We start from the raw sequence: 25,911 nt of genomic DNA, 5'->3' as shown, positions 1-25,911 counted from the left end.
TGGTGACGCTGCGGGGCCCTAGTAGGGCCAGACTTCATTACGTAAACACAATGAACCTCTTCTGGGTAGGCGCGCATCGGCTGGCTGATTAAGAAAGGCGCGTGATAATTAAATAACAATAGCAGCGATCTCCTATTATGACTATTTTGGTTCCGTCCCTTCACAACGTCACCGCCCGCCAGCAGCGCGCGCCGTGACGATGATGGCCGCCCACAAGTGTCAGCGATTCGCATGGATGGCCCATTGTCACCGGCCGGACGACGGTAAACGAGAGAGAGCACATCGCTTGTTACATCTCCCTTTCTCTCTCATCCTCCTCCCACCCTCCTCCCACACTCCTTTTCCTGCCCACTTCTCCAGGCTAGGTCTTTCACTAGACCTCTGTCCCACCCCCCCTTTTATTGTTCTCGCAATGAGCAAGCAAAAGCCTAGGGCTTCTGAGCCTGCTCGCCCTTCATCCACATCTTCGTCCGGCTCAAAGCGGAAGCCAACGCCGTCTCGCAACGTTAGCCAGCCGACTTCCACCAAAGCCCAAAACTCTTCGGTGCCCAAGTTCTATGTGCGTTGCTTGTTGGTGATGTTGCACATGAGAGCGTTTGCTGACGTTGATAGGACGGCCCTACTGTTCCTTCGAGCAAGGGAACCCAGGTGCAGGCGGTCGCGGTGAGTGTGTGAACTGAAACTCTTGTCGCAGTCACAGGCCGTAGTTGGTGGCTAATGTCTTGTCACAGACTCCCGCGGCCTCCAGGAAGCCCGACTCGAAGAAGCAGACGGTGAAGCGCAAGGGCACGTCCATCTTTGGCTTCATCGCCCTCGTTCCCTTCATCATCTCCCTCTCGTTACTCTCGACCGTTCTGTGCCCTCCCCCGAGCTCGAAGCCTTCAGTGTTCTCAACGTTCGCCCTTGGCTCGCTCGGCTTTGGCCAATCCAACCCCCCCTCGACCCTTCACCAGACCCTCTGTTACCCGGCCAACGTTTACCACAAGGAGGTCCTCGAGCCCTACGTTCTCCCCGTCCTTCACGATGCCTCGGCCAAGATTGAGGCGCACCCCGTCTTCCAGCAGCAGGTCAAGCCCGCACTCAAGGCATACGAGGACGCCTGCCTTCGCCTTTGGAACGGCCCCGTCAAGCCCGTTGTTGACCGCATCGGCCGCGGTGCCCGCAAGTTCCACCTCACCTACGTCCAGCCTCGCCTTCCATATATTGAGGCCAAGTTTACCGAGTTGACCGCTCCCATTATTCTGCGTGTCAAGGCACTCTACAACCAGCACGCCGCCCACCACGTCAACGCTGCCAAGAAGCATGCCTGCACTGCCGCCAAGCAGGGCAAGGCCGCTTACCGTCAGGTTGCGGGCCACCCTCTGACTGCCCAGGCTGGCAAGCACGCTCAGACCGCGTTCAAGCTGGGCAAGGAGCACTCCCACAAGGCGTACAAGTTTAGCCGCCCCCACGTCATCAACGCGTACAACGTCGGATCGCACCACGCCCAGCACACTGTCCTTCCCCGTGTTCTCCAGGCCCTCGAGCACCTCTGGCAGCAGATTGTCCGCCTCTTTGGCGTGGCTAACGGGTGAGTTTGTCCAGAGAAACCTCAGCTGACATTTAGCCACGCCCACGAGCTCTACAAGATCCACCTTGCCGAGCACGTCGACCCTTACCTCCACAAGGCTCAGGACACTCTCCAGCCTTACCGCATTGCCTTCCACCGCAATGTCTACAGGCCCTACATTGCCCCTATTGTTGTCTCGTTTCTGCCTCCTGTCCAGCAGCCTCCCAAGTCGTTCTGGGCTCACATTTCGGACAAGTTGCCCTCGATGGGCAACGCTGCTGAGAACCGCGGCCAGAAGGTGTTTGCCGACAAGCCCAAGTCTGACAAGCCCAAGGCCGAGAAGCCCAAGGCCGAGAAGCCCAAGGCTGAGAAGCCCAAGGCTGAGAAGCCCAAGGCTGAGAAGCCCAAGGCTGAGAAGCCCAAGGCTGAGAAGCCCAAGGCCGAGAAGCCCAAGGCCGAGAAGCCCAAGGCCGAGAAGCCCAAGGTCGAGGCCAAGGTCCACCAGGCCAAGCCCCAGGAGGCTGCCCCCGAGCCCACTCCTGCCGAGATCAAGACCACCAATGTCAAGGAGTCCCGGACTGACGAGCCCAAGTCGGCCGAGCCCAAGGTTGACAGCACCACTGTCGACATTCCTGCCGACGTTGGCGAGCCCCAGACTGCCACTCACGCTACCACCTCGGTTTCCGCCTCGACTTTGGCGTCGGCGTCGGCTGCCACTGAGCCCGAGGCCCAGCACGTTGATGCCAAGGCCGATGTCCTCGCCTCGCTTGAGTCTCTGAAGAAGAAGGTCAACTTCCAGGGCATGGCTGGCTTTGGGCGTGTGCAGGCTGCTGCCATCAAGCAGTTTGACTACTACACTGGTCTCCTCCCCGAGGTCGAGAAGATTGGCTCGGAGAACATGGAGCGTGACATTCAGCGCATGCTCTCTGGTCTCGACCGTCTCTACACCTCGTCCAAGACCCTGACCCGCGCCCAGGTCGAGGAGTCGATCCGGATGTCCGAGGACAAGGTTGCCAAGATGTACAACCAGGTCCGTGCCGGTGTCCAGCACAAGCGCAAGCAGGTCGACGAGCGTGTCGAGCCCGCCATCAAGCAGGCTGAGAATGAGCTCCAGAAGCTTCTCGGTGCCGACTACGAGGCCATTGGCAAGCGTGTAAGTTGTTTGACCTGAACAGGTGGGAGAGCTTCAATTGACACTGCAGATGTCCATTGTCGATGGCATTTCGTCCAAGGACTGGTCGGCCTACAAGGGTCTCAAGAATGGTGGGTTTGGCTTGTCACAAGAGTGCAACTAACCACCTGCAGACGTTGCCACCTGGGTTGCCAAGTACGCGGCCGTTTCAGAGAAGCCTTCCGGTACCCAGCTCAAGGACAGCATCAACAAGGCCCAGAGCCTGATGTCCGAGGTTCTCGTTGCGTTTGACGACCGCTTTGAGGGCTTCCGCACACACCAGCTCAAGCTCAAGAAGCTCGCTCTTGAGCGTATCTCTGCTCGCGAGGCCAGCGAGGCTGAGGCTGCTTCCAAGCCCAAGTCTGCCGAGCCTAAGCGTGTTAGCATTCTCCCTGTGCCCGACAACGCTGCGAATGCCGGCGGTGAGGCCCAGGCGCCGTTCATTGGCAAGAGCCAGCAGCAGGTCGAGGACGCGCTCAAGCAGCAAAAGGTGGCTGCCAAGGACGAGCTTTAGAGAGAGGGAACAATGGTGGTAGTAATAATAGTATACATCCTATTAGGCTCTCTCTCTCTGTCTCTCTCGCTCTCGCTCTAGCTCTGGCTCTCCCCTAGCCTCTCTCCCCCCTATCGTATCTACACGACGACGATGCTCTTTGCGGTGGGCAGTAGACTATGCATACTGTTCTCCTCCTCCTCGTCGTATGCTCATGCCACGCTCGTGGGCGGCGTTATTTCGCGGTGAAATACCCCCTCATCACGTGGCATTTTGATCCCGTGCTCTGTAATATACGGTCCCCCCCTTTTGCACGCGCGGCATCGTCACGTCGCCAGCCAGACGCACACCGCGGCCACCCTCCACGCACCATTGGCGTCAATTAGAGCACAGGACACAATCCACGACGACCACCCTTCCTCCTCGTCTTACAACAACACCGTCTACCACTCTCACGCAGGCCCCGCGTGCTCACACAACACCCCCTCAGCATCAGGTCGCCCCGCGTATCCCTCCTCCCCCCACCTCCCCCCCTTCGCTCCTCCTCCCCCTTCCCCCCGGCAACCGGTCATCTAGGAATCCCGCGCGCGCGGTCGGAGCAAGATGCAGATGCTCACAAAGGTAGGCCGCCTCGCCCCCACCCACCTGTGGATTCGTTTGCTGACCTCGCATTCCAGTTTGAGAGCAAGAGCCCGAGGGTCAAGGGCATCGCGTTCCGTGAGTATCCAGCTACACGCCAGTGGCCAGCGGTTGGAGGTTGCGCAGAGCCATGACACCGCGTCGCATTCAATTGCGGGTTGTCGACGTCGCGCGCCGCGAGCCACACCGCGCCTGCTGCTCGCTGGCATGGCACAAGCACAATCTGCATACACACGAGCGAGGACTAACGTAGCACAGACCCCAAGACGCCCCTCCTCGCTGCCTCGCTCCACAATGGTACCATCCAGCTGTGGAACTACCAGATGGGCACGCTCGTGGACAGGTATGACGAGCACGATGGTAAGCTATTTCGTGCAGTCACGCTGTAGCTCACACCACCAGGCCCCGTTCGCGGCATCTGCTTCCACCCCACGCAGCCCATCTTCTGTTCGGGTGGTGACGACTACAAGATCAAGGTGTGGAACTACAAGCAGCGCAAGTGCCTGTTCACCCTCACTGGTCACCTCGACTATGTGCGCACCGTCTTCTTCCACCACGAGTACCCCTGGATCATTTCGGCGTCCGACGACCAGACCATCCGTATCTGGAACTGGCAGTCGCGTACATGTATCGCCATCTTGACGGGCCACAACCACTACATTATGTGCGCCCAGTTCCACCCTTGGGACGACCTGGTCGTGTCGGCGTCCATGGACCTGACGGTTCGCGTGTGGGACATTTCCGGTCTCCGCAAGAAGAACCAGGCCCACCAGGCGCCCATGTCCTTTGAGGAGCAAGTGGTGCGCGCCAACCAAGGCCAGGCCGACCTGTTCGGCAACACGGACGCTGTCGTCAAGTATGTCCTCGAGGGCCACGACCGCGGTGTCAACTGGGCCTCGTTCCACCCTACCCTTCCTCTGATCGTCTCGTGTGGTGACGACCGCCAGATCAAGCTCTGGCGCATGTCCGAGACCAAGGCCTGGGAGGTCGACTCGTGCCGCGGCCACTTCAACAACGTGTCCATGACCATGTTCCACCCCCGCCACGAGCTCATTCTCTCGGCCTCGGAGGACAAGACCATCCGCGTCTGGGACATGACCAAGCGTACCGCTGTCCAGACGTTCCGCCGCGAGCACGACCGCTTCTGGGTTCTCACTGCCCACCCCGAGCTCAACCTCTTCGCTGCCGGTCACGACAACGGTCTCATCGTCTTCAAGCTGGAGCGTGAGCGTCCCGCCTTTTCGCTTTCGGGCAACCAGCTGTTCTACATCAAGGACAAGGTCATCCGCATGGCCGACCTCACGACTGGCACCAGCCAGGGTATCTGCTCGGTCCGCCGCCTCGGCTCGCAGTACATCCAGCCCCGCACTCTTTCCTACAACCCCGCCGAGCGCGCTGTTGTTGTCACCTCGACTTCCGAGGGCGGTGTCTACGAGCTCATTACTCTGCCCAAGAACGCCGGCCCCGTTGCTGGTGACGGCAAGGACACTCCCTCGGACGGCAAGAAGGGCACTGGTCTCTGCGCGCTCTTTGTCGCCCGTAACCGCCTGGCCGTCCTCGACAAGACTGCGCAGAACATTGAGATCCGCGACCTGTCCAACTCGTTGACCAAGACCGTCAAGTGTCCCGTCACTGTCCAGGAGATCTTCTACGGTGGTACCGCCTCGCTCCTGCTTGCCACTGCCACCTCGGTCATCCTCTTTGACATTCAGCAGCAAAAGGTGCTGAACGAGATCACCACCCCTCCCGTCAAGTACGTTGTCTGGAGCAACGACGGCAACATGGTCGCGCTCCTCAGCAAGCACACCATTACCATTGCCAACAAGGCCCTCGAGCAGACCGCTCTCATCCACGAGACGATCCGCATCAAGTCGGCTGCCTGGGACGACAGCGGCATCCTCGTCTACACCACCCTGAACCACATCAAGTATGCCCTCCCCCAGGGTGACAACGGTATCATCAAGACCCTCGATCAGCCCGTCTACCTCACTCGCGTCAAGGGCCAGGTTGTCCACTGCCTCGACCGCACGGCCAAGCCTCGCACCATCCCAATTGACCCCACCGAGTACCGCTTCAAGCTTGCGCTTGTTCGCAAGAACTTTGACGAGGTCCTCCAGATCATCCGCACATCCAACCTTGTCGGCCAGAGCATCATCGCCTACCTCCAGAAGAAGGGCTACCCCGAGATTGCTCTCCACTTTATCCAGGACCCGCAGACCCGCTTCGACCTGGCCATCGAGTGCGGCAACCTCACCGTTGCCCTCGACATGGCTCGTTCCGTCGAGCGTCCCGAGGTCTGGGAGCGTCTTGGCCACGCCGCTCTCAAGCAGGGCAACCACCAGATTGTCGAGACCTGCTTCCAGAAGACGCGCAGCTTTGACAAGCTCTCGTTCCTCTACCTGGTCACCGGCAACACTCAGCGTCTCGCCATGATGCAGACCATTGCCACCAAGCGTGGCGACCAGATGTCGCGCTTCCAGAACTCGCTCTACCTCGGCGACGTTGCCGGCCGTGTGGCCGTCCTCCGCGAGACTGGCCAGTACCCCCTGGCCTACTACACTGCCAAGACCAACGGCCTCGACGACCTTGCCCTCGATGTTCTCGAGGAGGCCGGTATGACCGAGGACGACCTGCCCCCTCCCCCGCAGAACGCTGGTCACTCGTCGCTTGCCCCTCCCCCCATTGTCTTTTCGCAGGCCGAGTCGAGCTGGCCGATCAAGAACCTCGGCGAGAGCTTCTTCGATCGTGCCCTCGCCAACGGCGGTGGCGTCGAGGGCCTTGTTGGTGGTTCGGGCGCCGAGGAGGCCGCCAACGGCGACCAGCTGGACGCTTGGGCCAACGACGATGGTGCGGCTGCCGACGAGGACGGTGACGACGTTGACGAGGACGAGGGCTGGGACCTTGACGCCGAGGTCATCGAGGTGCCCGAGGAGGCTGCTGTGGAGGAGGACCTGATTGGCGAGGCCGACTTGTCAGAGGGTGTTTCGCCAGGCGTCGACGAGAACGAGATGTGGGTTCGCAACTCGCCATTGGCAGCAGACCATGCTGCCGCGGGCGCGTTCGAGTCGGCCATGCAGCTCCTCAACAGGCAAGTGGCTGCTGTCAACTTTGCCCCCCTCAAACCCCTCTTCCTTACCGCCTACCGCTCCGCCCACGTTCACGTTCCCGCCAACGCGTCGCTGCCGCCACTCGAGTTCCACGTCCGGAGGAACCCCGAGACGACCGAGCTGCGCGAGGTTCTCCCTGCCGTCTCGCTCGAGTACGAGGACCTCAAGGCCGGAGAGCTCGCCGAGGCATACAGCTTCTTCTCGCGCGGCAAGTTTGCCGAGTCGCTCGCTGCGTTCCGCTTGATCCTGCAAAAGCTCCTCCTTGTTGTCGTCAAGCCCGACCAGGCCGACGAGGTCAAGGACCTGGTTGTTTCGGCTCGCGAGTACATTATCGGTCTCACCCTCGAGACTGAGAGGAGAAAGCTCGTGACCGAGGACCCCGAGAACCACATCCGCAACCTCGAGCTCGCCGCGTACTTTACCCACCTCAACCTCCAGCCTGCCCACCAGCAGCTCGCGCTGCGCTCGGCCATGGGTGTCTTCTCCAAGGCCGGCAACCACGCCACCGCCGCCGTCTTTGCCCGTCGTCTTATCGACATGAAGCCAAGTGACACCAAGGTCGTCACCAGGGTGAGTTAAAACGCGACCCAAGGGAGGATTCCAACTGACAACTTTCTTTTCACAGGCCCGCGCCGTCCTTGCCCAGGGTGACCGTAACCCCCGCGACGCGTTTGAGATTGCCTACGACCACTTCACGACCTTTGACGTGTGCCCGGCCTCGCTCACGCCCATCTACCAGGGCTCGCCCGCCGTCGTCGCCGCGTACACTGGCGCGCGCTACCTGCCCGAGTACAAGAACACTGTCTGTGTCGTCGACAGCATCACGCAGGTCGGCCTCCCTGCCAGCGGTCTCCGCCCGTCGGTGTAGACGGGGAGGGGAATGGCGTAAGGGAAGCGTGAGAGAGACGTGGAGGCGGAGGACGAGAGAGATTCTTGCTCGAGAAAGGAAAAATATGATCCGGACATGATACAGCCCGCCCGCCACCCCGCACGGCACGGCACGCCCGCTTCATAAGAGCAGTAGAGTATACGCGACGTGTAGGCGTCGTCGTGATATGAGGAACGAACTTGGTACCTATAGGTAATCTCGTATGAATGAGATCCATGCAGGCAGCGGGCGGTGTGTGGTAGAGTGGCAGCTGGCATCAGTGGCGCCTGGGGCCTTCACCACTCGGGTGTCGAACCAAACAATCGACGAGATTGTCCGACCTGGTCCATTCAGAATCAACCGCCCATAGCACATAGCTGAGAGGGTTTATCGCGCGGGCGGTGGCCCCACGTCCCAAACCCCAGTCAGGTGCATCCTGCAGTGTCTCGAAAACTCAAGATACATCGCTACAGGTGTGTCGTCTCTACCGTCTACCTCGTGGGGTCTCATTCATTTCTTCTTCTTGTCGTCCTTGGCCTGTCCCTTGCCTGCTTTGACCTTTGCCTGTCCCTTGGCCTTGATCTTTTCCAGACCCTGCACATACCGTTCAGGCATGTCCACCTCCCACCCAATCCCTTCATACAGCGCCACGCGCCAGAGCGCAATGACCGTTGGGACGACAAGGTCCCTCGGCCGGCCAGGTGCAGCCGTGTTGGGCACCACCAGTGCGACGAGGCGCGCCTCGTCGTCCATCGCGTGCGCCTCGACCTGCTCCGTGGCCGTCTGGACGTGGTCCACGACCGCCTGTGGGACGTACCCTTCTGCCGCCACGGCGTCTTCCTTGTCCACGGTCGTCCGCTGCCTGTCCGCGGCGACAACGTCGCGCACATGGCTCGTGACTTGGGCCGCGTACTCTCTGTGCTTGAACAGGTCGTGCAGGCGGTAATACGGCACGTTGGCATTCCCTTCCTGTGTCGTGAGGAAGATGCCGGCCACGGCGCGGTGTGGGGCCGGCTTGGTGTCCATGTCCAACACGGCCACGACGCGGCCGTCCGCCACCTCGGGCACTTTACCCGCGGCAACGGCCTCGTGCGCGACGATACCCAGCGGAACAACGGCGTGCGGGCCCGGGAAACCGCGTACGGCCGACCGGACAATGTCCAGCTCTTGCACGACGCGCTTGCGCAGCCCGTCCGCGACCATTTCCTTCAGCTTTGTCGGGCGGTGGAGGTCTTTCGGGTGCAGTCCCGCAGACTGGACGATGGCGCTCAGGCCCTTGAACAGCGGCCCAATGAGGCCTCTACTGGACTTTTCTGGAACGCGCGGCAATGTCAGCAAAAGAATGAACTCGGGACCTAGCCGAGGAGGCCATTGAGCTCACCGTTCGGGTCTGCGGCGACGACCTCGACTGCTGAAGGGTGGAGCGAGACCCAGCCGCCCAGCCCCGTTCGCCTCGGCTGGATGGACGGGTGCTGCAGGCGGTCCGGGAGGAGGTAGGCCTTGTCTCCCTTGTCTCCTGCAAGACCTGGGCGGAGGTTGAGCATGAATGCTGATGCGTTAGAACAGGTGACTATCAGGCATTCCCGAACCTACCATTCGGTAACAGTTCGTGGGAAAGCATGCATTCGCGCTTTGGACTGGCTGCCATGCGACCTGGAGGACGGACGATGGGTTAGCTGGTTTCTCCATAGACATGGAGGGTACCTCAGCTCTCACCAAACGGGTCCAGCCTCCATGCTGCGTCTGGGTCGTCGTCCTTGGCCTGTTTCCTCTCGCGTTGCAGCTGCCGGTGGTGACGGTATGCTGGGTCGAGGATGATGGATTTGGGTGGTGGCGGTGTTGTGGGTCGTGGTCCCCATTTTGGTTTCACTGGGGGCAGGCCGAATGCTTCTCTCTCTGCGTGTGTGATGGCGGAGGTGTGAATGGATCGTGTGAGACGTGTTGCTGTTCTGTTCATGGCTCTTGTCCGGATGGGATATGATGGCGACGACGATGACATCAACTGTAATTATTGTTATTTCGGCCAAAAGATTGCCGGGAGCGTACGGTGGGAAACGGAATCAAACTGGTGGGTATGACATGGCCATTCATCCGTCCGACCAAGATGGGTTGTTGCAACCGCACATCCTCTCTTTCTGTCTTCCTCTCTCCCGTCCAACACATCTATACACCCCCTCACACCTCACACGCTCCACGGGCGGACTCTATTGCCCCACACGGTATATCCTTCTCTGACACTTCCCCATGGCGGCGACGGGGTGAGCTCCCACACAGGCAATACATCTAGCTCCCATGTTGACTCTCTCTTTGCAGGGGCCCGCCCTATGACGGGCCGTGGACTCGCCGAGCACAACAGGCAGACACTTGGCTAGCCAGTGAGTCGCTTCTCAAGCACCACCACACTGCACTGCTCTCCCACAGCATGCTAACGCTCCAGACCACAAAGTCGTGAGTGCAGCGAGACGGCGGCCTATCAGCTCCGCACGTGTCGGGGCCGGGGTCTCCGTGTTCCGCATCGGCGTCGGCGACCCACAAAACTCGGCACTAGCTCGGCTCCAACTGGCCAACTGGAGGGCCTCCCGTGGCGGACTCTTGGGAAACAGTGCAGCAGCTAACATCACCAGGTGGTGTCGGCGACGACAGCGAGTCTCGTATCCACGTTTGCAGGCTTCCCAGTGAGTAGCCGAGAGGGAACGCGATTGATGCCCGCGTGACCAGATGGGGGGCGCTGCGATGGAAGCAGGCTTCCTCCATGGGAGCTAGATGGGCGGGGCGGGGCGGGGCGGGGCGATGGTGGCGCGACCCGCGGCGAGGTGGTGGTACCAGTTGCCGGGTGTGCACGGCGGCGGTGGAATGGAGATGCTCCGCTCCGCCGAACACCAGGCTCATTGTCACCTGCTCACAAGCTGCGGTGGTCGCGCCGCCAAAATGCGTGCCTCGCTGGTTACTGCCTTGCCGAATGGCGTCACGAGTAATAGTGTGCACAGTCACTGACATTTGCCTTCCCAGCTCGACTCGCTCAAGTCCCGTCTTCAGAGCTCGCGCGAAAACCTCACTATCCCACGTCTCGCTGCCGAGGTCATCAAGGAAGAAGGTGTGGGAGGGTGAGTGCTGCTGCGGCAACGTGACGGTCGGAGCTGACGTTGAACAGCCTTTGGCGAGGATTCCCGTGGGTACCGCTTCGGCACGCCGATGGCCTGGACACTCTTTGCTGACCCTCGCAGACTCCCGCTCATCACCATTTCCATTGTCCGCACCATTAGCTTCACCATCTATACCTCCACCAAGCGCATACTCAACTCGACAACAGACGAACCATTAAAGCCCGGAGAGAAGCCACCTTGGATCAACCTCCATCTCGGTGTCTTCAACAAGGACACGGCAGGCAATGTGGCCATGACCAGTCTGCTTGCTGGTGCCGCCAGTGGCGCCGTTGTGTGCATTGGCAGCGCACCATTTGAGCTTGTCAAGGTGAGCTATATGAAACCCGACCTGAACAGCTCTAACAAATGCAGGTCCGGCGGCAACTCGAGTACCAGATCTACCGCGACTCGCACCCCGAGTTCTTTCGACACGCAGACGGCTCTGCTGCCGCCATTGCCGCAGCGAATGCAGCCGCCGATGCAGCAGGCAAGCCCAAACCCGCCGCCTTTGCGCCTCCGACCACGCTGCAAGCAGTGCGCATGATCGTGTCCAAGATGGGTCCTCTGGGCCTGTGGACTGGTTTCCGGCTGCACTTTGTTCGTGACACCATGGGCACTGCGCTCTACTTTGCAGAGTACGACGTGATGCGTTTCCTCCTTGGACGCAAGCGCGACGACAGCATTGCGCCAGACGACAAGTATGGCGCCAGCTCGGCACAGGGCGAGCTGCCAGACTGGGCCAGGGGATGGCTCCCACCACAGCTGGTCCCCTTCCTGTGTGGTTCGCTCGCAGGCGTGACTTCTTGGGCCTTGATTTATCCCGTTGACGTGAGTTGATCGGTCGTGAGAGCTAAACTAACCCTCTTTCCCAGGCAATCAAGACCAAGGCGCAACAACGTTCCCTCGCCGGCCTCCCACCGCGCACGCCGTTGACCCAGTTCCTCCGTCTCGTCCGTGGAACAGACAAAGACCACCCCAAGCCTCTCCTGACGGGCATTGCACGCCTGTACCGCGGTCTGGGAGTGAGCATGATCCGCAGCATGCTCACACACGGTCTCCTCTGGACCCTTATCGACTGGACGGGGTCGTATATCAATACCAAGCCTTGTGAGCGGCTAGTCGAGCGGTTGGCGTAAAGCGTCTGTGCACCGCCGTCTCTCAACGCACCGGCGCCGTTACAAAAACGGCGCGGTGCGGTTGAAATGCACAGCGCGCCAGCGGCTAGTCGTGCAGTTGTGCTGTGTGTGGGAGACCACGGTTTACAACCCCCGCAGCGCCGGAACCCGAATCGTCACTGCCAACTATGTGACGCAAGCCGCCGCCGCCGACAGCGACACCGACACGCCGCTGCCACCACTCAACACCACACGGCACTGGCTACATCAGTGTTGTGCCACTGTAGAAAACTCAACAGGCTTTGAGCACCCCGAGGGCTCTCACCTATCAAGCATACGGAACGGATAGACTCGCCTTTGTCCCTCCCTAGCAATTAATCCCCAATACTCCTCCATGAACAATCTCATTCCACAAATCTACAACCCCCCTAAACCCAACACACCTCTACCCCGTACATCAATATATCAGGCCAAGACCATGATCATGCATTATGCTTTCCCGGAGCGTGCGTCTAAGGATATATGTGCTCTTGTGGCCGTCGCCCTAGCGAGTCGTCGGCCGGAGGGGGGGGGGGGGGGGGGGGGGGGGGGGGGGGATGCTGCCGGGTGGTGTGTGGTGTGTGTCGAGGCGAACTGCCAGGGCCACGATGGAGGGGACATGCAAGAGTAAAGAGTTGAGAGACACCCTTACTCCTCTCGTCTAGACGTCCTTGGGCGTCGAGTCGCGGTGCGCCAGGGCGTTCTCGTCTGCCCACTCCTTTGTTGCCATCTGCGTGAGGCGCGACACACAGCGCGCAAACGCAAACAGCTCTTCGTCGCCGCTAAACAACGAGCTGGACCCGACGACATCCGTGTTGATGCCCAGGTCGGACATGTGCTTGATCTGGTCGTCGTCGAATGCCGAGCCGCCCTCGTCCGAGAAGATCGAGTAGATGGGCTTGGCGGACGAGATGAAGAGTTTGGTCTTGTTCTCGTAGCATGCTGTGAGGGAGGGACGGGGGTGTGAGTTACATTTGCCTACGGAGCGTGGGTCGTAACTCACCATCGATAAACGTGATAAACCTGCGCGCCTGGTCACGCTCGCTCAGAGTGAGCTTGGGCACGTCCTCGACAAAGACGGTCGGGAACGTGCCAGTAATCTCAAGGTAGTCGGCGGCGGACAGCGGGTGGTTGCACAGGTCGTCAAACGAAAAGCGGGCCACATGGCCACTCGATTCGGGGACGGTCAGTTCACGGCCCCACAGGGGAAGTTTGCGGCCAAGCTTGATTTCCGGGTCGGGGTCGGCAGACGCCAGGCCGTGGAAGAGCTTGTCCATCTCCGTCGACGTCTCCTCGTTGAGCGGGGAATAGTAGACCTTTGTGAGCGTGCGGGGGATCTTGCGGTAGTCTATGGCGGTTAGTACAGTGGCACATTACACGTAACTCTCTCTCTCTCTCTCTCTCTCTTTTTACTCACCGGTACCCGAGTCGAGGTCGACGACCTGGAAAGTCTCCTTGATGAGGTCGATGGCGGGGATGAAGCTCTCGCGCTGGATGCCGTTGATGTACAGGTCATCCGGGTGACGGTTGGACGTGATGACAATGACGACACCAAAGTCAGTCAGGCGCTCCAGGAGACTGCGGAGCAGCATGGCCGTCACGATATCGGTGACTTGGAACTCGTCAAAACACAGCACGCGGCCGTCCTCGGCGATACTCCTTGCCACCTCTGGCATGACGTCGCGCTTCTCGTCTCCCTCGGCGGCGTACTGTGCCTTGAGCTTGTGTTGCCTCTGAAGCACCTCGATCATGAACGAGTGGAAGTGGATACGCTTCGAGCCGTACTTGGATCCAGGTCCAAACTGGCGGGGTAAAGTCGAATGGAACAGGTCCATCAGCATGGTCTTGCCGGTGCCCACCGAGCCGTACAGGTACAGGCCCTTTGGGACGTCGTCGCGGGCCACGGTGGGCTTGTAGTCGGTCGTCGTTTTGGTGAAGAATTTGCCAAACTGCCATGTCAGCTGTGGTGTGTATATATAGACGGGCACACTCACAAAGCTGGGCTCGACAGACTCGATTGGGGGGATTGTTCCGGGGTCATAGTCCACCAGGTCGTCGTACAGTCGATTCAGCTTCTTGATGATACCCTTCTGGTGCTCGTCGGGCCGCAGCACGCCAGTGTTGACGAGGTAGGTGTATCGAGTGTAGGGGTCTAGATGGGTCAGCTGTACACGCGGAAAGCGGAACCCAATTGCCGCGCCCGCCGGCGTCGTCGTCGGCGTGGTCAGCGAGCGACTCACCTTGGAAAGACGCCGCAGCCTCTGCCTTCTTGACCTTCATCTCCGCCGCCGACTGGGCTCCTTCCTCATTCTCCTGGACGGTGGTGTGCAGGCATCGCCGTGTGCGCGAAGGTGTAGAGTTGACGGAGGTGATGGACGATGACGCGGACGCGGACGCCGATCCGAGTGCAGAAGCACGGAGCGAGGCTGCGGAAAGGGCGAGTGGACGGACGGCGATGGGGGTGGCTGCACGACGCGCTGCGCGTGCGAGGATGTGTCTGGTGGGCATTGTGCCGGAAGAGACGAGAGCGTGGATGGTAGGGAGAGATGGGAGAGAGAGAGCGCGGGCCCAACAACAAGTGCTCGTCGTCGTCGTCGTTGCCGTCGCTCGCCTCTCGCTTTGGCGTCGGATTGCTCGGAATTGGTGGAGAGTGCGGGGACGACGAGGCGGGGTAACCGGGGACGGCAATCATGCGTCACATTACGTAATGGGAGTAAACCACCACCACCGATGGGTCTGTCTCCCGCGCCACCCAAAGCATTGCACCACAATCTAATGTACACGCTGAAGCTCCTATGCCATGATGGCATGTTGTCGGTGCATGACGTGCAGACAACGATGGGGACCACAAGGCCACAAGTGGACCGCCCCGCCTGTGTCCGCCACATGCACTTATAATCCCGCTCGCCACCCACCAGTGCAATTTGCTTCCGCTCCTCCAGCGCCTGCCCTGGACGGTCGCCTGTTTCTTGTCAACAACGGCGGGGAGACTGGTGGGACCGCGACTGACTTCTAACGTCAACACACCGTGTATCATCCATCATCCACCACCATCCCCCATCCACCATGTCACGGCGGGCTCCATCCACAGGCCTCCCACGTCCACCATCAAGGGCCCCATCCATCGTCCCTCCATCACGCTTGTCCAGAACAGCATCCTCGTCACGTACCGACGACCAACAACACCATCTCCCCTCCCGCCGCACAACAAACCTCGCTCCCTCATCCTCGTCCGTCCGCGTCCCTTCCGATGTACCAGAGAGCAGCATCCGTGTAGCTGTCCGCTGCCGTGGACGGTCAAGGCAAGAGCTAGAAGATGGTTCTCCCGCCATCACCACGACCGAGTCTCCACTGTCCAAGGCCATCACGGTCGAGACGATGCCCGGTGCTCCTCCAAGTGCCTTCGGCCCAGGATCACAGCCAACCACCAAAACGTACCCGTTTGACAAGGTGTTTGGACCCGAGGCGGACCAGACAATGGTCTTTCGTGAGGTGGCGGAGAACATGCTCGACGAGGTCTTGGCGGGCTACAACTGTACCATCTTTGCGTACGGCCAGACGGGAACAGGCAAGACGTAAGTGCCGGAAGGCTGTTTGTTGTTTTGACCCACGAAAAGCAATTGACACGGCACGTCGCGCAGGTTTACGATGCATGGCGACTTGAAGCCCACGCCACTTATGGAGCCGTCCAACGAGGCCGGTATCATTCCGCGCGTACTATATCGCCTCTTCTCGCTGCTCGAAGCCCAGGACAACACCGAGTACGCTGTCAAGTGCTCGTACATTGAAATCTACAATGAAGAGCTTCGCGACCTCTTGGCGCCAGAGTACAAGGACGGGGCGTCGGCCAACATCAAGATTTTCGAGGACGCGTCCAAAAAGGGTGTCACCGTTTCTGGCGTCGAGGAGACGGGCCTGCGCAACCTCAAGGACGGCATTGCAGTTCTCAACAAGGGTGCGATGCGCCGCCAGACCGCCGAGACAAGGATGAACGACCAGTCGTCCCGCTCCCATTCCATCTTTACCCTCACTGTCCACGTCAAGGAGACATCGACAGAAAAGGGCGGCGAGGACCTGTTGCGTATTGGCAAGTTCAACCTTGTCGATTTGGCTGGTTCCGAGGCCATTGGTCGTTCGGGTGCTGAGAACAAGCGCGCCCGCGAGGCCGGCATGATCAACCAGTCTCTCCTCACCCTTGGCCGCGTCATCTCGGCTCTGGTCGACAAGGGCACCCATATCCCTTACCGCGAGTCCAAACTCACTCGCTTGCTGCAAGATTCGCTGGGTGGCAGGACCAAAACCTGCATCATCGCCACCGTCTCGCCAACAAAATCCAACATGGAGGAAACCATCTCGACGCTCGACTATGCCCTTCGCGCCAAGTCGATCAAAAACAAGCCCGAAGTCAACGCCCACCTCACCAAGGCTGGCCTGCTCAAGGAATATGTTGCCGACATGGAGCGTCTCAAGGCCGAGCTGTACGCCACCCGCGAGAAGAATGGCATTTACGTGCCCGAAGACCAGTGGCGCGAGATGAACGACACGGCAACCAAGCAAAAGACAGACTTCAATGACGCACGCCAGCGCGTCGCCCAGGTCGAGGTACAGCTCAAGACCCGCAAAGCCGAGTTTGAGACCCTCACTGCGCGGTTTATCACCACCACCGACGAGCTCGCTGCCGTCCGCGAGGCAGAGCGCCAGCTTGGCAACGCGCTCACCGATGCCAAGACGGCGGCCGATGACGCGCGGACCAAGCTCGCAGAGGAACGGGTCGTCAGCGAGGCGTACGAGGTCGGCGAGGAGCGCCTGCACAGTGTGGCAGGGGAGCTGCACGCCGTCGCCGTCGATTCGGTTCGCGACGTCGGTGGGCTGTTTGACAAGCTTGGCCGTGTCACAAACGTCCTCGAGACCAACACCGACGCTGCTACCCAGTTTGGCTCGGCCATGCAGAACCTGTCCTCCGACCTCAAGCAGGACATTGTGCAGCTGCACACGGTCCACGGTGACTTTGGGCGCACACTGAGGAAGGATATGGAGGAGTATGCTGCCAGGGGTCACGAGGTGAGCTAGAGTGTTCCCCGTTTCCAGCTGACATTAGGAATCGCAAGAGCACATGGCCGAGCTGGACAATGCGTTTGCAGCATTCAACAACCTCGCCAACTCACTGTCCACGTCCATTGAGGAAGGCCATGTGGAGATGACCGACGCGGCAGCCGCAGTTCTCGCTGTCAAAGACGAGGTGCAGGCGAGCGTGCGTGCATGGGCCGAGGGCGTGAGTGCGCGCAGCACCAACATGGTCGACGAGCTCCTGCGCCACCAGGAGCAGCATCTGTCTGTCGTCGGCGGCGTTCTCGACTCCACCACTCATCTACTCGACGGCGTCATCTCGGCCGCAAGAGACAACCTCGCCTCGCAGGCTGCGGCTTTCACTCGCGCAAAGGAAATGTCTACCTCAGCAACCGACGCCGAGCTCGCTCGTCTCCGTGAGCAAAACACCCTCCTCACCACCCTTCTCGCCGACGAGCAGGCCAAGTCGGCCAAACTCCGCACCGACCTGATTGGCAACGTTACCCAGATGATCGTCGGGTTTACGGACGCCCAGGACGCGAGCCTCAAAACAGCCATTGGCCGCGTGCAGCAAGGTAACGATGAGCGATTGCTGTCCGTCTCGACATACGCAAACGATCACGCCGACGTACTTGGTGCCGGGTCCAGCGCCGCGGACGAGTTTAGCCGCCAGCTTGCCTCACAGTCAGCGGCTGTCGAGCGACAGCGCGGGGCAGGGCAACAGGCCCTGGGAGAGGTCACGACCGGTATGCGTCGCCGACTGGAAGCGTATGCCGAGTCAACGGCGACCGACGCGCAGGGCCATGTGGGCAGCGTGGACGAGCATTGCGAGAGGATTGGAGACGCGGCAGAGTTGGGTGAGTACAGCTTCTAGGTTCTCCACAAGCTGACAACTGCAGTGTCCTCGACCGTTGCCAAACGCTCGCGCCAGCAGGCGTCAACTGTAGCTGCACTCTGCGACGATCTTGCCGATGCGCACGAGCGCAGTGCCAAGCGCGTCAAGACTGGCGCCGAAGATGTGACCAGGCTCACGTCCACACTCCTTGCTTCTGTGAGTTACCAGATACTCGCTCCTAGCTGACATTCAGCACACGTCGAGCTCCGACACCTCGTCCCGCGCCCAGGTCACGGCCCAGCAGACGCTCAAGGCTATGGCGTCCTCAACCCGCCGGTTCCTGGACAACATCGAGGTCGACGCGCCCACAGGGTCGACACCACGGAAGCGCGCCTGGGACTTTCCTCAAACTTGGGAACGCACCGAGCCGCGCCACGCCATTATCGACAGCTTGCGCCGTGGCGACCGCCCCGAGTCACGGCTACGCGAGTTCCGTCCCGACTCTGCCATGTCCGCAACGTCGTCGCACTTGGCCTCGAGCACGGGTGACAGTGTCTACGAAAGCGCCATCATGGCGCCGCGCCTCAGCGGGACAAGCACCATCACGGCGCAGTCCGACTCGTCGACCATCCGTTCCCCGGCCCCAAGCGAGGCCGACATCGGCGCGGTCATGTCGTCTGCCTCTCTCTCGAGCCTCGTCGACGAGGACAGCGAGTACCACAGCCACAGCCACACCATGCCCCCGCCTGCCGCCGCCGTCCGCTCGCCGCCCGTGCCCGCAGGTATGGGCGGGTTCATGCGTCCCCCGACCGAAGTGAGGGACATGACCGCGCCTACCCCGCCCGGCGCGCCGCCAGCCGCCCAGCTCAATGCGCTGAGGAGGCCGAGCAGGGCCAAGAAGTTTGACAGTTTCGGGCTGGGCGACAAGGGCGGCGGCGCGGTGGAGAGGGAGAGGGAAAGGGAGAGGGCACAGGGCGCCGTGTTGGGTGATGGCGGAGGCAACATTCCCCGCCGGAGGCGATAGATGGAGGACAGACCGAGGACCGAGGTGAACCAGCGGACGTATGTGCTAGGTGCTAGCTAGACCTAGCCATTAGTTTTTATTTTTGTGTGTGTAGAAAGCGGAGGGGGAGCGGCCCTCCCCCTTCCTCCAGATTATTGGACGATTTTTGTATTTTCGTGCACGCTCTGCACTACGCCTATGATACTGCTCTGTGCGAAAAGTCTAGAGGTGTCTTTGATACATGTAAAGTACAGAAAAGGTCCCAATGGGAGATGCTGTGTGGGGTAGACGGGTGCAAGGTGGGGTGTTGCAAGATGGTTCAGGGAGGGGGGGGTGGGGGGGGGAAGCATGGAGGGTGCACGGCATGACGGGTGCAAGACATGACGGGGGCATGGCATGGAGGGGGCATGGCATGGAAGGGGCATGGCATGGTGGGGGCACGGCGCGTGCAAGGTATGTGCAAGAGGTGTGCAAGACGGCAAGGCGGGTGCAGTGCCAGGTGGGTCATCCGTAGAATGGGGACAGCGTGTTGGGCCGTAACGTAGTCGCGTGCGGGAAGTCGGTCCACAGGTATCGATCAACAAGGAAAGCGAAAGCAAAGACATATCACTGTTCTGCCTCGGTCATGGCATTGAGCACGCCCTCGAACTGGTCCGCGTCAGCTTACCAACAAGAGAAAATCTCAGCTGAAGGACAGAAGTACCCAACGCCGGCTCCGACTCACCTGCTCCACCTCCCATGCCAACCGCTCCTCCCTCTGCGCCAATGCGTCGCGCTTCCTCTTGAGCACCTCGGCACGCTTGGCGGCGTACTCTGCTGCCTGCGGGGTGGGGAGAGAGAAGTGGACGTCGAGGCCGAGGTCGAGGGTGACTTTGGATGTGTCGCGGCTGGGTGGGTGTCAGATACCGGGTATGCAAGAAAGTATCTGAAGCGAAGAAGGGGTGGGCAGGTGTGTAGTATCCAGTTAGCTGATATAATAATAGGAAGGTTGCCCAGCTCAGACACATTAGACACCTGGCCTTCCCGTGCAGAACGCTCGTGTCGTGGGACATTGCCACAGACTGCGTTGGCGATCACGCGAGCTACGGTGCCATCGGCACAGCATAGCTCACGCGCCAAGACAAGCATCGCAATATCCATGTCACGAGCTCTCAAGACGTTGGGGAGGAAGAACAGGTTCCTTGTCAGTGCGGCCATATGAGCTGGAGCGGCCGTGGCTCACAGCTCAGTCACACAGGTACTCTGCCTTGTCCGTGTCCATGCGAGCTCCAGGTCCATGAAGACAGCTCTGGCTCGGCCACACAGACGCAGATGCGGCATCACTTATTAGAAGCACGCATAGACGGTAGGAGAATAGAGGAAGGCACCGACTACGGCAGTCATACGAGCTGAACAGCAGGGAGTGGTAGCTCCAGCTCTGACAGCCGCAGGTTGCCTTCCCTCCCTTTGCCTCATGCAGACAGGTTGAACGATAGACCCCATACTCACACCACAGCATCGGCCCAAACACCCGCACCAATCTCGACGGGGGCCTTTCTCGATCCGTGTTCGGGGTTGACGGCGCTCAGACGGCGGGCGACCTGCTCACTGGAGGGAAGGAAGGGTCATGTCAGCTGCGAGGGTACCATGGCCTAAACAGCTGCTGTGGACGCACTAGTCTGCGATGTCTGCGTCCACCCTCGCGATGGCTTCCCTTGTGGCGGCGAGTGACGGGTGGATAGTGCCTTGCAGGTGAGCTGCGTAGGCTGCACGGGAGGCCATGGTTGTTGTTGTTGTTGTCGATGGCAAGGAAGTCATTTGAAACCATCAAAACATACCGATGTGGACGGACGTCATCCACCCACCGTATAGCAATCTGCCACACTGGTCCAAACGCCGCCAATTCCCGAAACCACCCCCGGCGCGCGCCTGGCTGCCTGGCTGGGTGTGCCTCCCCCTGGCTGGCCGGCCGCCTTCCCTCCAACCACTGCTAATGCAATACAGACGACGACTCTTGAGCCACACCTCTCTCTAGCAACCCACCCCATACACAATCTACCAGCCATGCCCGCCAAGGAGCTGCACACCCCGTACCCGGTCATCGACATTGACCCCCACTTCAAGCGAGTCGTCGGGTACATGCGCCCCAACGACTACCTCGTCTGGACGGGCGCAACCGGCGCCTTCCCCCTCGCCTTGAGCCTCTGGAACCGCATCGACCCCGCCCACGGCAAGACTGGCGCAAAATCCATCCTGCGTGTCGGCGGCTGGCTCGGCTTCACCTGTGGTTTCCTCCTGGCCTACCAGAGGTCGTCTTGTGCGTAAGCGGCACACGGCGGTGCGGCACCGAGGAGCGAGCGAGCTGCAGGGACGGACACGAAGTGGAGATGGGACATACGGAGACGTGGTCATGGCCTAATGGCCACACGCGAGCGCGGGGAATGGAGCGTGCACGACAGCAGCGCTGCACGCCGTCGCTGTCGTGCTGCCAGCGGGCGCTGTCCTCACGTATCCGAGGTGGACATGAAGGCAGGCGCACGCCCCTGCCTCCACTTGAACAGGCCCACCGCACCTCTCCGTCTCCATCTTCCATTCCCCCCCCCGTGCACGCCGCACCTCCCACCCGCCCGCCCGCCCGCCCGCGCCTCCCACACCAACGAGAGAGAACATATATACTGACCCTACACGCCAGTCCGCTTCCTGGGCGTGACCGAGAACGAGCGCGAAGCCGAGATGGACCTCAAGGAGCTCGGCGCCCGCGCCAAGGCCGGCCTCCCCCTGTACGGCGAGACCGACCTGAGCGAGTACTTGCAGGGCGTTGCCTCGCGTAACTCGACCTTTTCGGTGTTCAAGCTGCAGACCATTCCTTGGTGAGTTGTGTGCCTGCCGTTTCTGATGGTGTGGACTGTCGGCGTGTACGATAGTGGCACGGAACGGAACGGAGGAAACGACGACCGAGAGGGAGCGAGGTGGTGGTGGACGAGGACGAGGACGAGTTGTCTGGCTCGATGCGTTTCTGAGCACTTCGCATCGACCATTGCGTGTCTCGCGCCTCGCCATCGTCAATGAACTGCAGTGACGTCTGGGTTCTTCATTCAGCCTTTGTTGAACCCAACAATCGTCCCGCCCTGTCCTTTTCACCACGGCCACACCTCCTTCATCGGCCCCTCCTTCCCTTCCCCTTCTCCACGGTCCTATCAGCTGCCCATTTCCTACACAGCTGACACTGTCCTCCAGGTTCAACTTTGTCAACCACAACAACCACGGCGTCGACACTGCCAAGTACTACGAGTACGCCAAGAACCTATAGACCCCCACCCCACCATATCACCTTCTTCTGGCGCTCGGGGGCGCTCGGGGCGGACAAGGGGAAAAAATGTATAACATGCATGGAGCGAGAGACGGGAGAGACCGCGCAGACGACGTTGCCAAACTGATTACTATAGGCAGAGGGAGTATAAAGGTGATGGGGTGTGAGGATATGAGGGGAGTGTGGCGGCTGTGGTCGGTCGGGCGGAGAGTGGGCCATGGGGCCATATGAGACGAATGGAGTCATGGAGGTCCTGCGAGTACCGGGGAAATGGGCATGATGTGTGGTTGCGGTATGGGTCTTGAGGTGGGTGTATGTGTGCTGTGTGCAGTGTGTTGGGCAAGGTCACTTAGAGGGCCGTTCCAGGGGGCGGATCAGTAGCCATGGTCACGTCGTCGTCGGCGTTGGTGTGGGCGTGCGCGTGGACGTTGGCGTTGGCGTCGACGGCAGAGAGGTTGGTCTTGTCAACCGCTGAAGGGTCAGCTTGATGCTTAAGGCCTACCGTAACAGAGATCCACGAGATGTCACAACCAGAGTCTTCCATCGGCCAACTGGTACTCACCCTCTGTCCTACACGTCGGGCACGAATTACGTCCCTGGCTAAGCCAGTGGTCGACACACTCCTTGTGAAACGCGTGGCGACACTTGAGCACGCGGCAGTCCTCGTCGGGCTCATAGTCACCAAGACAGACCTGGAAAAAAGGTCAGCTGCGAACGAAGGAACGAGTCTTTACCAGCTACTCACCATGCAGCGGTCGAGGCTGGCCTCGAGGACGTCGCCAGTGCTCACGAGCGCGCCCATCGCGGCGCCATGGACGACGGTGAGGCCGCTGCGCTCAATCTCGTCGGCCGTGACAGTTGGCGGCTTTGCGGGACCCAGGAGCTCGGAGACGAGCTGCAAGTCATCTGCCGAGAGCGGCCCGCCAGAGACCAAGGCCGGGATGGCGAGAACGGGGTGTGAGCGGGGATAGTTGCCGCCAATGACGTAGATGAGGTACGTGTTGAGCGGGGTGGGGACGCGCTGCTCGCGACGCAGGGCAAGACGCTCCAGCACGCGGTCACGGAGTGTGCGACGGGGTGTTGTAGGCGCCGAGGCCGTGCTGGCTGCGCTGCTTGCGCTTCCGGTGCCGAAGCTGCCATGCTGTTGCGCTTCGCGCAGCTCGCGCTCGAGGTCACGGTCGAAGAGGTGCTCATCGTCGGAAACAACGGTACTGCTGTTGGTGGCGGCGGCGCTGCTGCCGTCCTCCTGCTCGGGCACCTGTCCATCCAGGAAGGGGAAGCCCGGGTGGCCGACGAGGTCCTCGGTGGTCATGCCAGGGTCATGAGCGACGGAGCGGACACCGACAAAGATGGAGGGAACGACCGCATTGGGGTCCTCGTCGGCCTCGAGTGCGGTACCGTCGGCGCGCACGGGGGGGAAGAGGTGCGCGCGGAAGAAGTTGAGGCGGCGGGGCTGGCCATCCGAGCCTCCCGACACGCCGAGGGCACTCTGTGTGGCCCCAGGCAGGTTCTGTTGGCGCTGGGTGTGGAAAGTAGGGATAGGAGGCTCGGCGGCTGCGGTCGGCGCTGGCGAGGCATCGGGCGAAATGTCCATGGCTTCATCTTCGTCCTGGACATGCTCCTCGCCTTCATCCTCGTCCGGCGCGGCGTAAGCGCGCACAGCCTGGATAAGGTCCTCCTGGAGGTTGTGGAGGAAGTCCTGGAACTCGGCGGGCACGTTGGCAGACGTTGCGTCGCCAGCAACGGCTTCGGCGAAGCGGCGGTTGTCGCGCAGGACAGTGCGAAGGTAGTCGCCCAGGGTCGACTCGACGCTCTGGCTCGGACGTTGGCGCGAGGGACGGAGACGGTCGATAATCGTCTGCATGGCGCTCTGCGCCGTGCTCCGGCTAGGCGTTGCCGCGAGGCTCTCGGGGGAGAGAAGGGTCGTCGCGGTTGCCGCAGCAGCGACTCTGGTAATTGTCAGCTATGACGTTCCCTCGCGAAGCTTACGTCAAGAGGTTTCCAATCATACGGGCTTGCTGGTCGAGGTTGGGCACATCGATACGAGGACGAGTGCTGGCTCCTTCACTTGCGCGCCTGCGGCCCGCAGAGCCCGGGAGGCCACCGCCTTCCTCCTCGTCGAGGTTGGCGTGCGTCTGCGCCAGGCCCTGGATGACGAGCACTGCGCCGACGGGTATCCTTCCGCTGTCGTCCGTGGGCTGTCCCGGCGCCTGGGCAGGAGCAGCAGCAGCAGCAGCAGCAGTAGCAGCAGCAGAGGGATGTGCGTGAGGTTGTGACTGGGGCTGCGCGTCGCCACCACCACCCTCTGCATCGGCCCACTCTTCATGCGCGCCTCCGGGGGCTGCGAACCCCATGATGGCGCTGAGGCGGTGGGACATGGATCGCGGGGCAGACGACGCAGTGGTGGACGTTGCCGACGTTCCAGACGAAAGAGGAGGCGTAGGGGGTGCAAAGAGCGCGTCGCGGTCCGACCCGGCCACCGACCGCGACGAGCGGTCACCACGTAGTGTAGTTCGCGCGCTGCCCGTGGGTCCGGTGCGAGCGGTATCGCGCACAGCGTCCCGCTCACTGCCTGGCGCAACAGCGGCCGAGGTGCCACGGCGACGGAAACGCGCCAGTAACCGGTCCACGGGGGCCGGCATGGAACTCGTCCCACTCGCCGCTGCGGGTGTCCAGTCTGGCCCGAGCGCATCGCGAATGGTCGAGATGGAGCGGAACCGGTCGGCGAGGATCTCATCCGTCGGGCTGGGTGTAGCTGCCTCGGCGTCTGTCGCCGTCGCTGCCGAAGATGACGAGAGGGACATTGGCGGTGGCGGGCGATAACGGCCTGCCGACGTCGACCCGGACCCGGACCCGGACGCCGACGCCGACGCCGAGCTTGAACTGGCGTGTGAAGAAGCAAACCCAGGCGGCGCCAGGCCCGTCCCAAACACGCCGCCAGTCAAGCCGAGCCTGCTCGAGCCGGCGCCAGGCGTACCCAACTGCGTGAGGGTGGAGACATCGTCGTCGGCGACAGTGGGCAGGTCGTCCTCGGGCTCGACGCGACGACGTTTACTCAGCGGCCTGCCTGGCGACGGGTGGACCGAGTTGGAGCGTTCGCGCTTGGCGCTCTCGTCGGGGCCGTTGCGCAGAAAGGACGAGATACGACGGCCGAGCTGGAGACCGCCGTTGCCGTTGGGACCACGCGCAGTGGGCAGCGAAGATGACGCGCCGGTCGCGTGATGGGAATGCGGAGGATCGTCGCCTGTTCGGTCGCGCGCCGGCTGGGATTGGGATGCACCCATGGCGGCGGGTGGGTGAAGGTGATGAGGATGTGAGGTGGGGGGGAAGGGAAGGGAGGAGGTTGTGTTTGTCTGATTGAGGTGTGAAAAGGGGGGGTTGGGCTGATGCTATCTGTCGCGACAGGACAAGCCAAGGCGCGGCCCGGTGGCGACTAGGTGGGCAGGACGGGTGGCGAAGGCGTCAACGGAGGGTGCGTGCGTGTGGGGGAGGGTACCACGGTGGGTAGCGATGTGTGTGAGTGTGGATTGTGGATGCTGGGATATGGTACTGGTTGATGTGATGGGCGGCGACGACGAGAACGAGAACGAGAA

The 25,911-nt window shown here is 61.2% G+C and overlaps 9 protein-coding genes across 9 annotated transcripts; 5 read left to right on the top strand and 4 right to left on the bottom strand.

Moving 5' to 3' along the window:
• Positions 1 to 412: 412 nt before the first annotated feature.
• EHS24_003558 (uncharacterized protein) lies at positions 413 to 3,234 on the top strand (the record flags this gene model as incomplete). Its single annotated transcript, XM_028619223.1, has 6 exons — positions 413 to 559; positions 613 to 663; positions 732 to 1,570; positions 1,607 to 2,702; positions 2,752 to 2,812; positions 2,855 to 3,234. 6 exons carry the CDS (start codon positions 413 to 415, stop codon positions 3,232 to 3,234), a joined length of 2,574 nt encoding a protein of 857 aa, XP_028472397.1.
• Positions 3,235 to 3,816: 582 nt separating this feature from the next.
• Positions 3,817 to 7,827, top strand: EHS24_003557 (uncharacterized protein; the record flags this gene model as incomplete). The annotated part of the gene is made up of 5 exons (XM_028619222.1): positions 3,817 to 3,834; positions 3,891 to 3,930; positions 4,111 to 4,212; positions 4,255 to 7,529; positions 7,585 to 7,827. 5 exons carry the CDS (start codon positions 3,817 to 3,819, stop codon positions 7,825 to 7,827), a joined length of 3,678 nt encoding a protein of 1,225 aa, XP_028472396.1.
• Positions 7,828 to 8,337: 510 nt separating this feature from the next.
• EHS24_003556 (uncharacterized protein) lies at positions 8,338 to 9,423 on the bottom strand (the record flags this gene model as incomplete). Its single annotated transcript, XM_028619221.1, has 3 exons — positions 8,338 to 9,140; positions 9,209 to 9,376; positions 9,417 to 9,423. 3 exons carry the CDS (start codon positions 9,421 to 9,423, stop codon positions 8,338 to 8,340), a joined length of 978 nt encoding a protein of 325 aa, XP_028472395.1.
• Positions 9,424 to 10,071: 648 nt separating this feature from the next.
• Positions 10,072 to 12,106, top strand: EHS24_003555 (uncharacterized protein; the record flags this gene model as incomplete). Its single annotated transcript, XM_028619220.1, has 9 exons — positions 10,072 to 10,085; positions 10,141 to 10,202; positions 10,265 to 10,275; positions 10,452 to 10,502; positions 10,837 to 10,931; positions 10,979 to 10,996; positions 11,052 to 11,298; positions 11,343 to 11,798; positions 11,843 to 12,106. 9 exons carry the CDS (start codon positions 10,072 to 10,074, stop codon positions 12,104 to 12,106), a joined length of 1,218 nt encoding a protein of 405 aa, XP_028472394.1.
• Positions 12,107 to 12,785: 679 nt separating this feature from the next.
• On the bottom strand, positions 12,786 to 14,632 carry EHS24_003554 (uncharacterized protein; the record flags this gene model as incomplete). Its single annotated transcript, XM_028619219.1, has 5 exons — positions 12,786 to 13,066; positions 13,128 to 13,472; positions 13,542 to 14,073; positions 14,119 to 14,276; positions 14,365 to 14,632. The coding sequence occupies 5 exons, from the start codon at positions 14,630 to 14,632 to the stop codon at positions 12,786 to 12,788; spliced, it is 1,584 nt and encodes a 527-aa protein (XP_028472393.1).
• Positions 14,633 to 15,190: 558 nt separating this feature from the next.
• On the top strand, positions 15,191 to 19,050 carry CIN8 (kinesin motor protein cin8; the record flags this gene model as incomplete). Its single annotated transcript, XM_028619218.1, has 5 exons — positions 15,191 to 15,699; positions 15,766 to 17,185; positions 17,223 to 18,048; positions 18,091 to 18,242; positions 18,280 to 19,050. 5 exons carry the CDS (start codon positions 15,191 to 15,193, stop codon positions 19,048 to 19,050), a joined length of 3,678 nt encoding a protein of 1,225 aa, XP_028472392.1.
• Positions 19,051 to 19,635: 585 nt separating this feature from the next.
• Positions 19,636 to 20,790, bottom strand: EHS24_003552 (uncharacterized protein; the record flags this gene model as incomplete). Its single annotated transcript, XM_028619217.1, has 4 exons — positions 19,636 to 19,677; positions 19,754 to 19,916; positions 20,518 to 20,616; positions 20,684 to 20,790. The coding sequence occupies 4 exons, from the start codon at positions 20,788 to 20,790 to the stop codon at positions 19,636 to 19,638; spliced, it is 411 nt and encodes a 136-aa protein (XP_028472391.1).
• A 282-nt stretch (positions 20,791 to 21,072) lies between these two features.
• On the top strand, positions 21,073 to 22,318 carry EHS24_003551 (uncharacterized protein; the record flags this gene model as incomplete). The annotated part of the gene is made up of 3 exons (XM_028619216.1): positions 21,073 to 21,325; positions 21,701 to 21,878; positions 22,246 to 22,318. The coding sequence occupies 3 exons, from the start codon at positions 21,073 to 21,075 to the stop codon at positions 22,316 to 22,318; spliced, it is 504 nt and encodes a 167-aa protein (XP_028472390.1).
• A 349-nt stretch (positions 22,319 to 22,667) lies between these two features.
• On the bottom strand, positions 22,668 to 25,602 carry EHS24_003550 (uncharacterized protein; the record flags this gene model as incomplete). The annotated part of the gene is made up of 5 exons (XM_028619215.1): positions 22,668 to 22,789; positions 22,881 to 22,888; positions 22,940 to 23,010; positions 23,064 to 24,267; positions 24,308 to 25,602. The coding sequence occupies 5 exons, from the start codon at positions 25,600 to 25,602 to the stop codon at positions 22,668 to 22,670; spliced, it is 2,700 nt and encodes an 899-aa protein (XP_028472389.1).
• Between the last annotated feature and the right edge of the window lie 309 nt (positions 25,603 to 25,911).

Source organism: Apiotrichum porosum (assembly GCF_003942205.1).
Source record: "Apiotrichum porosum strain DSM 27194 chromosome Unknown scaffold_17, whole genome shotgun sequence".
Classification (NCBI taxonomy): Eukaryota; Fungi; Basidiomycota; class Tremellomycetes; order Trichosporonales; family Trichosporonaceae; genus Apiotrichum; species Apiotrichum porosum.
This window is presented reverse-complemented; position numbering and strand designations above follow the sequence as displayed.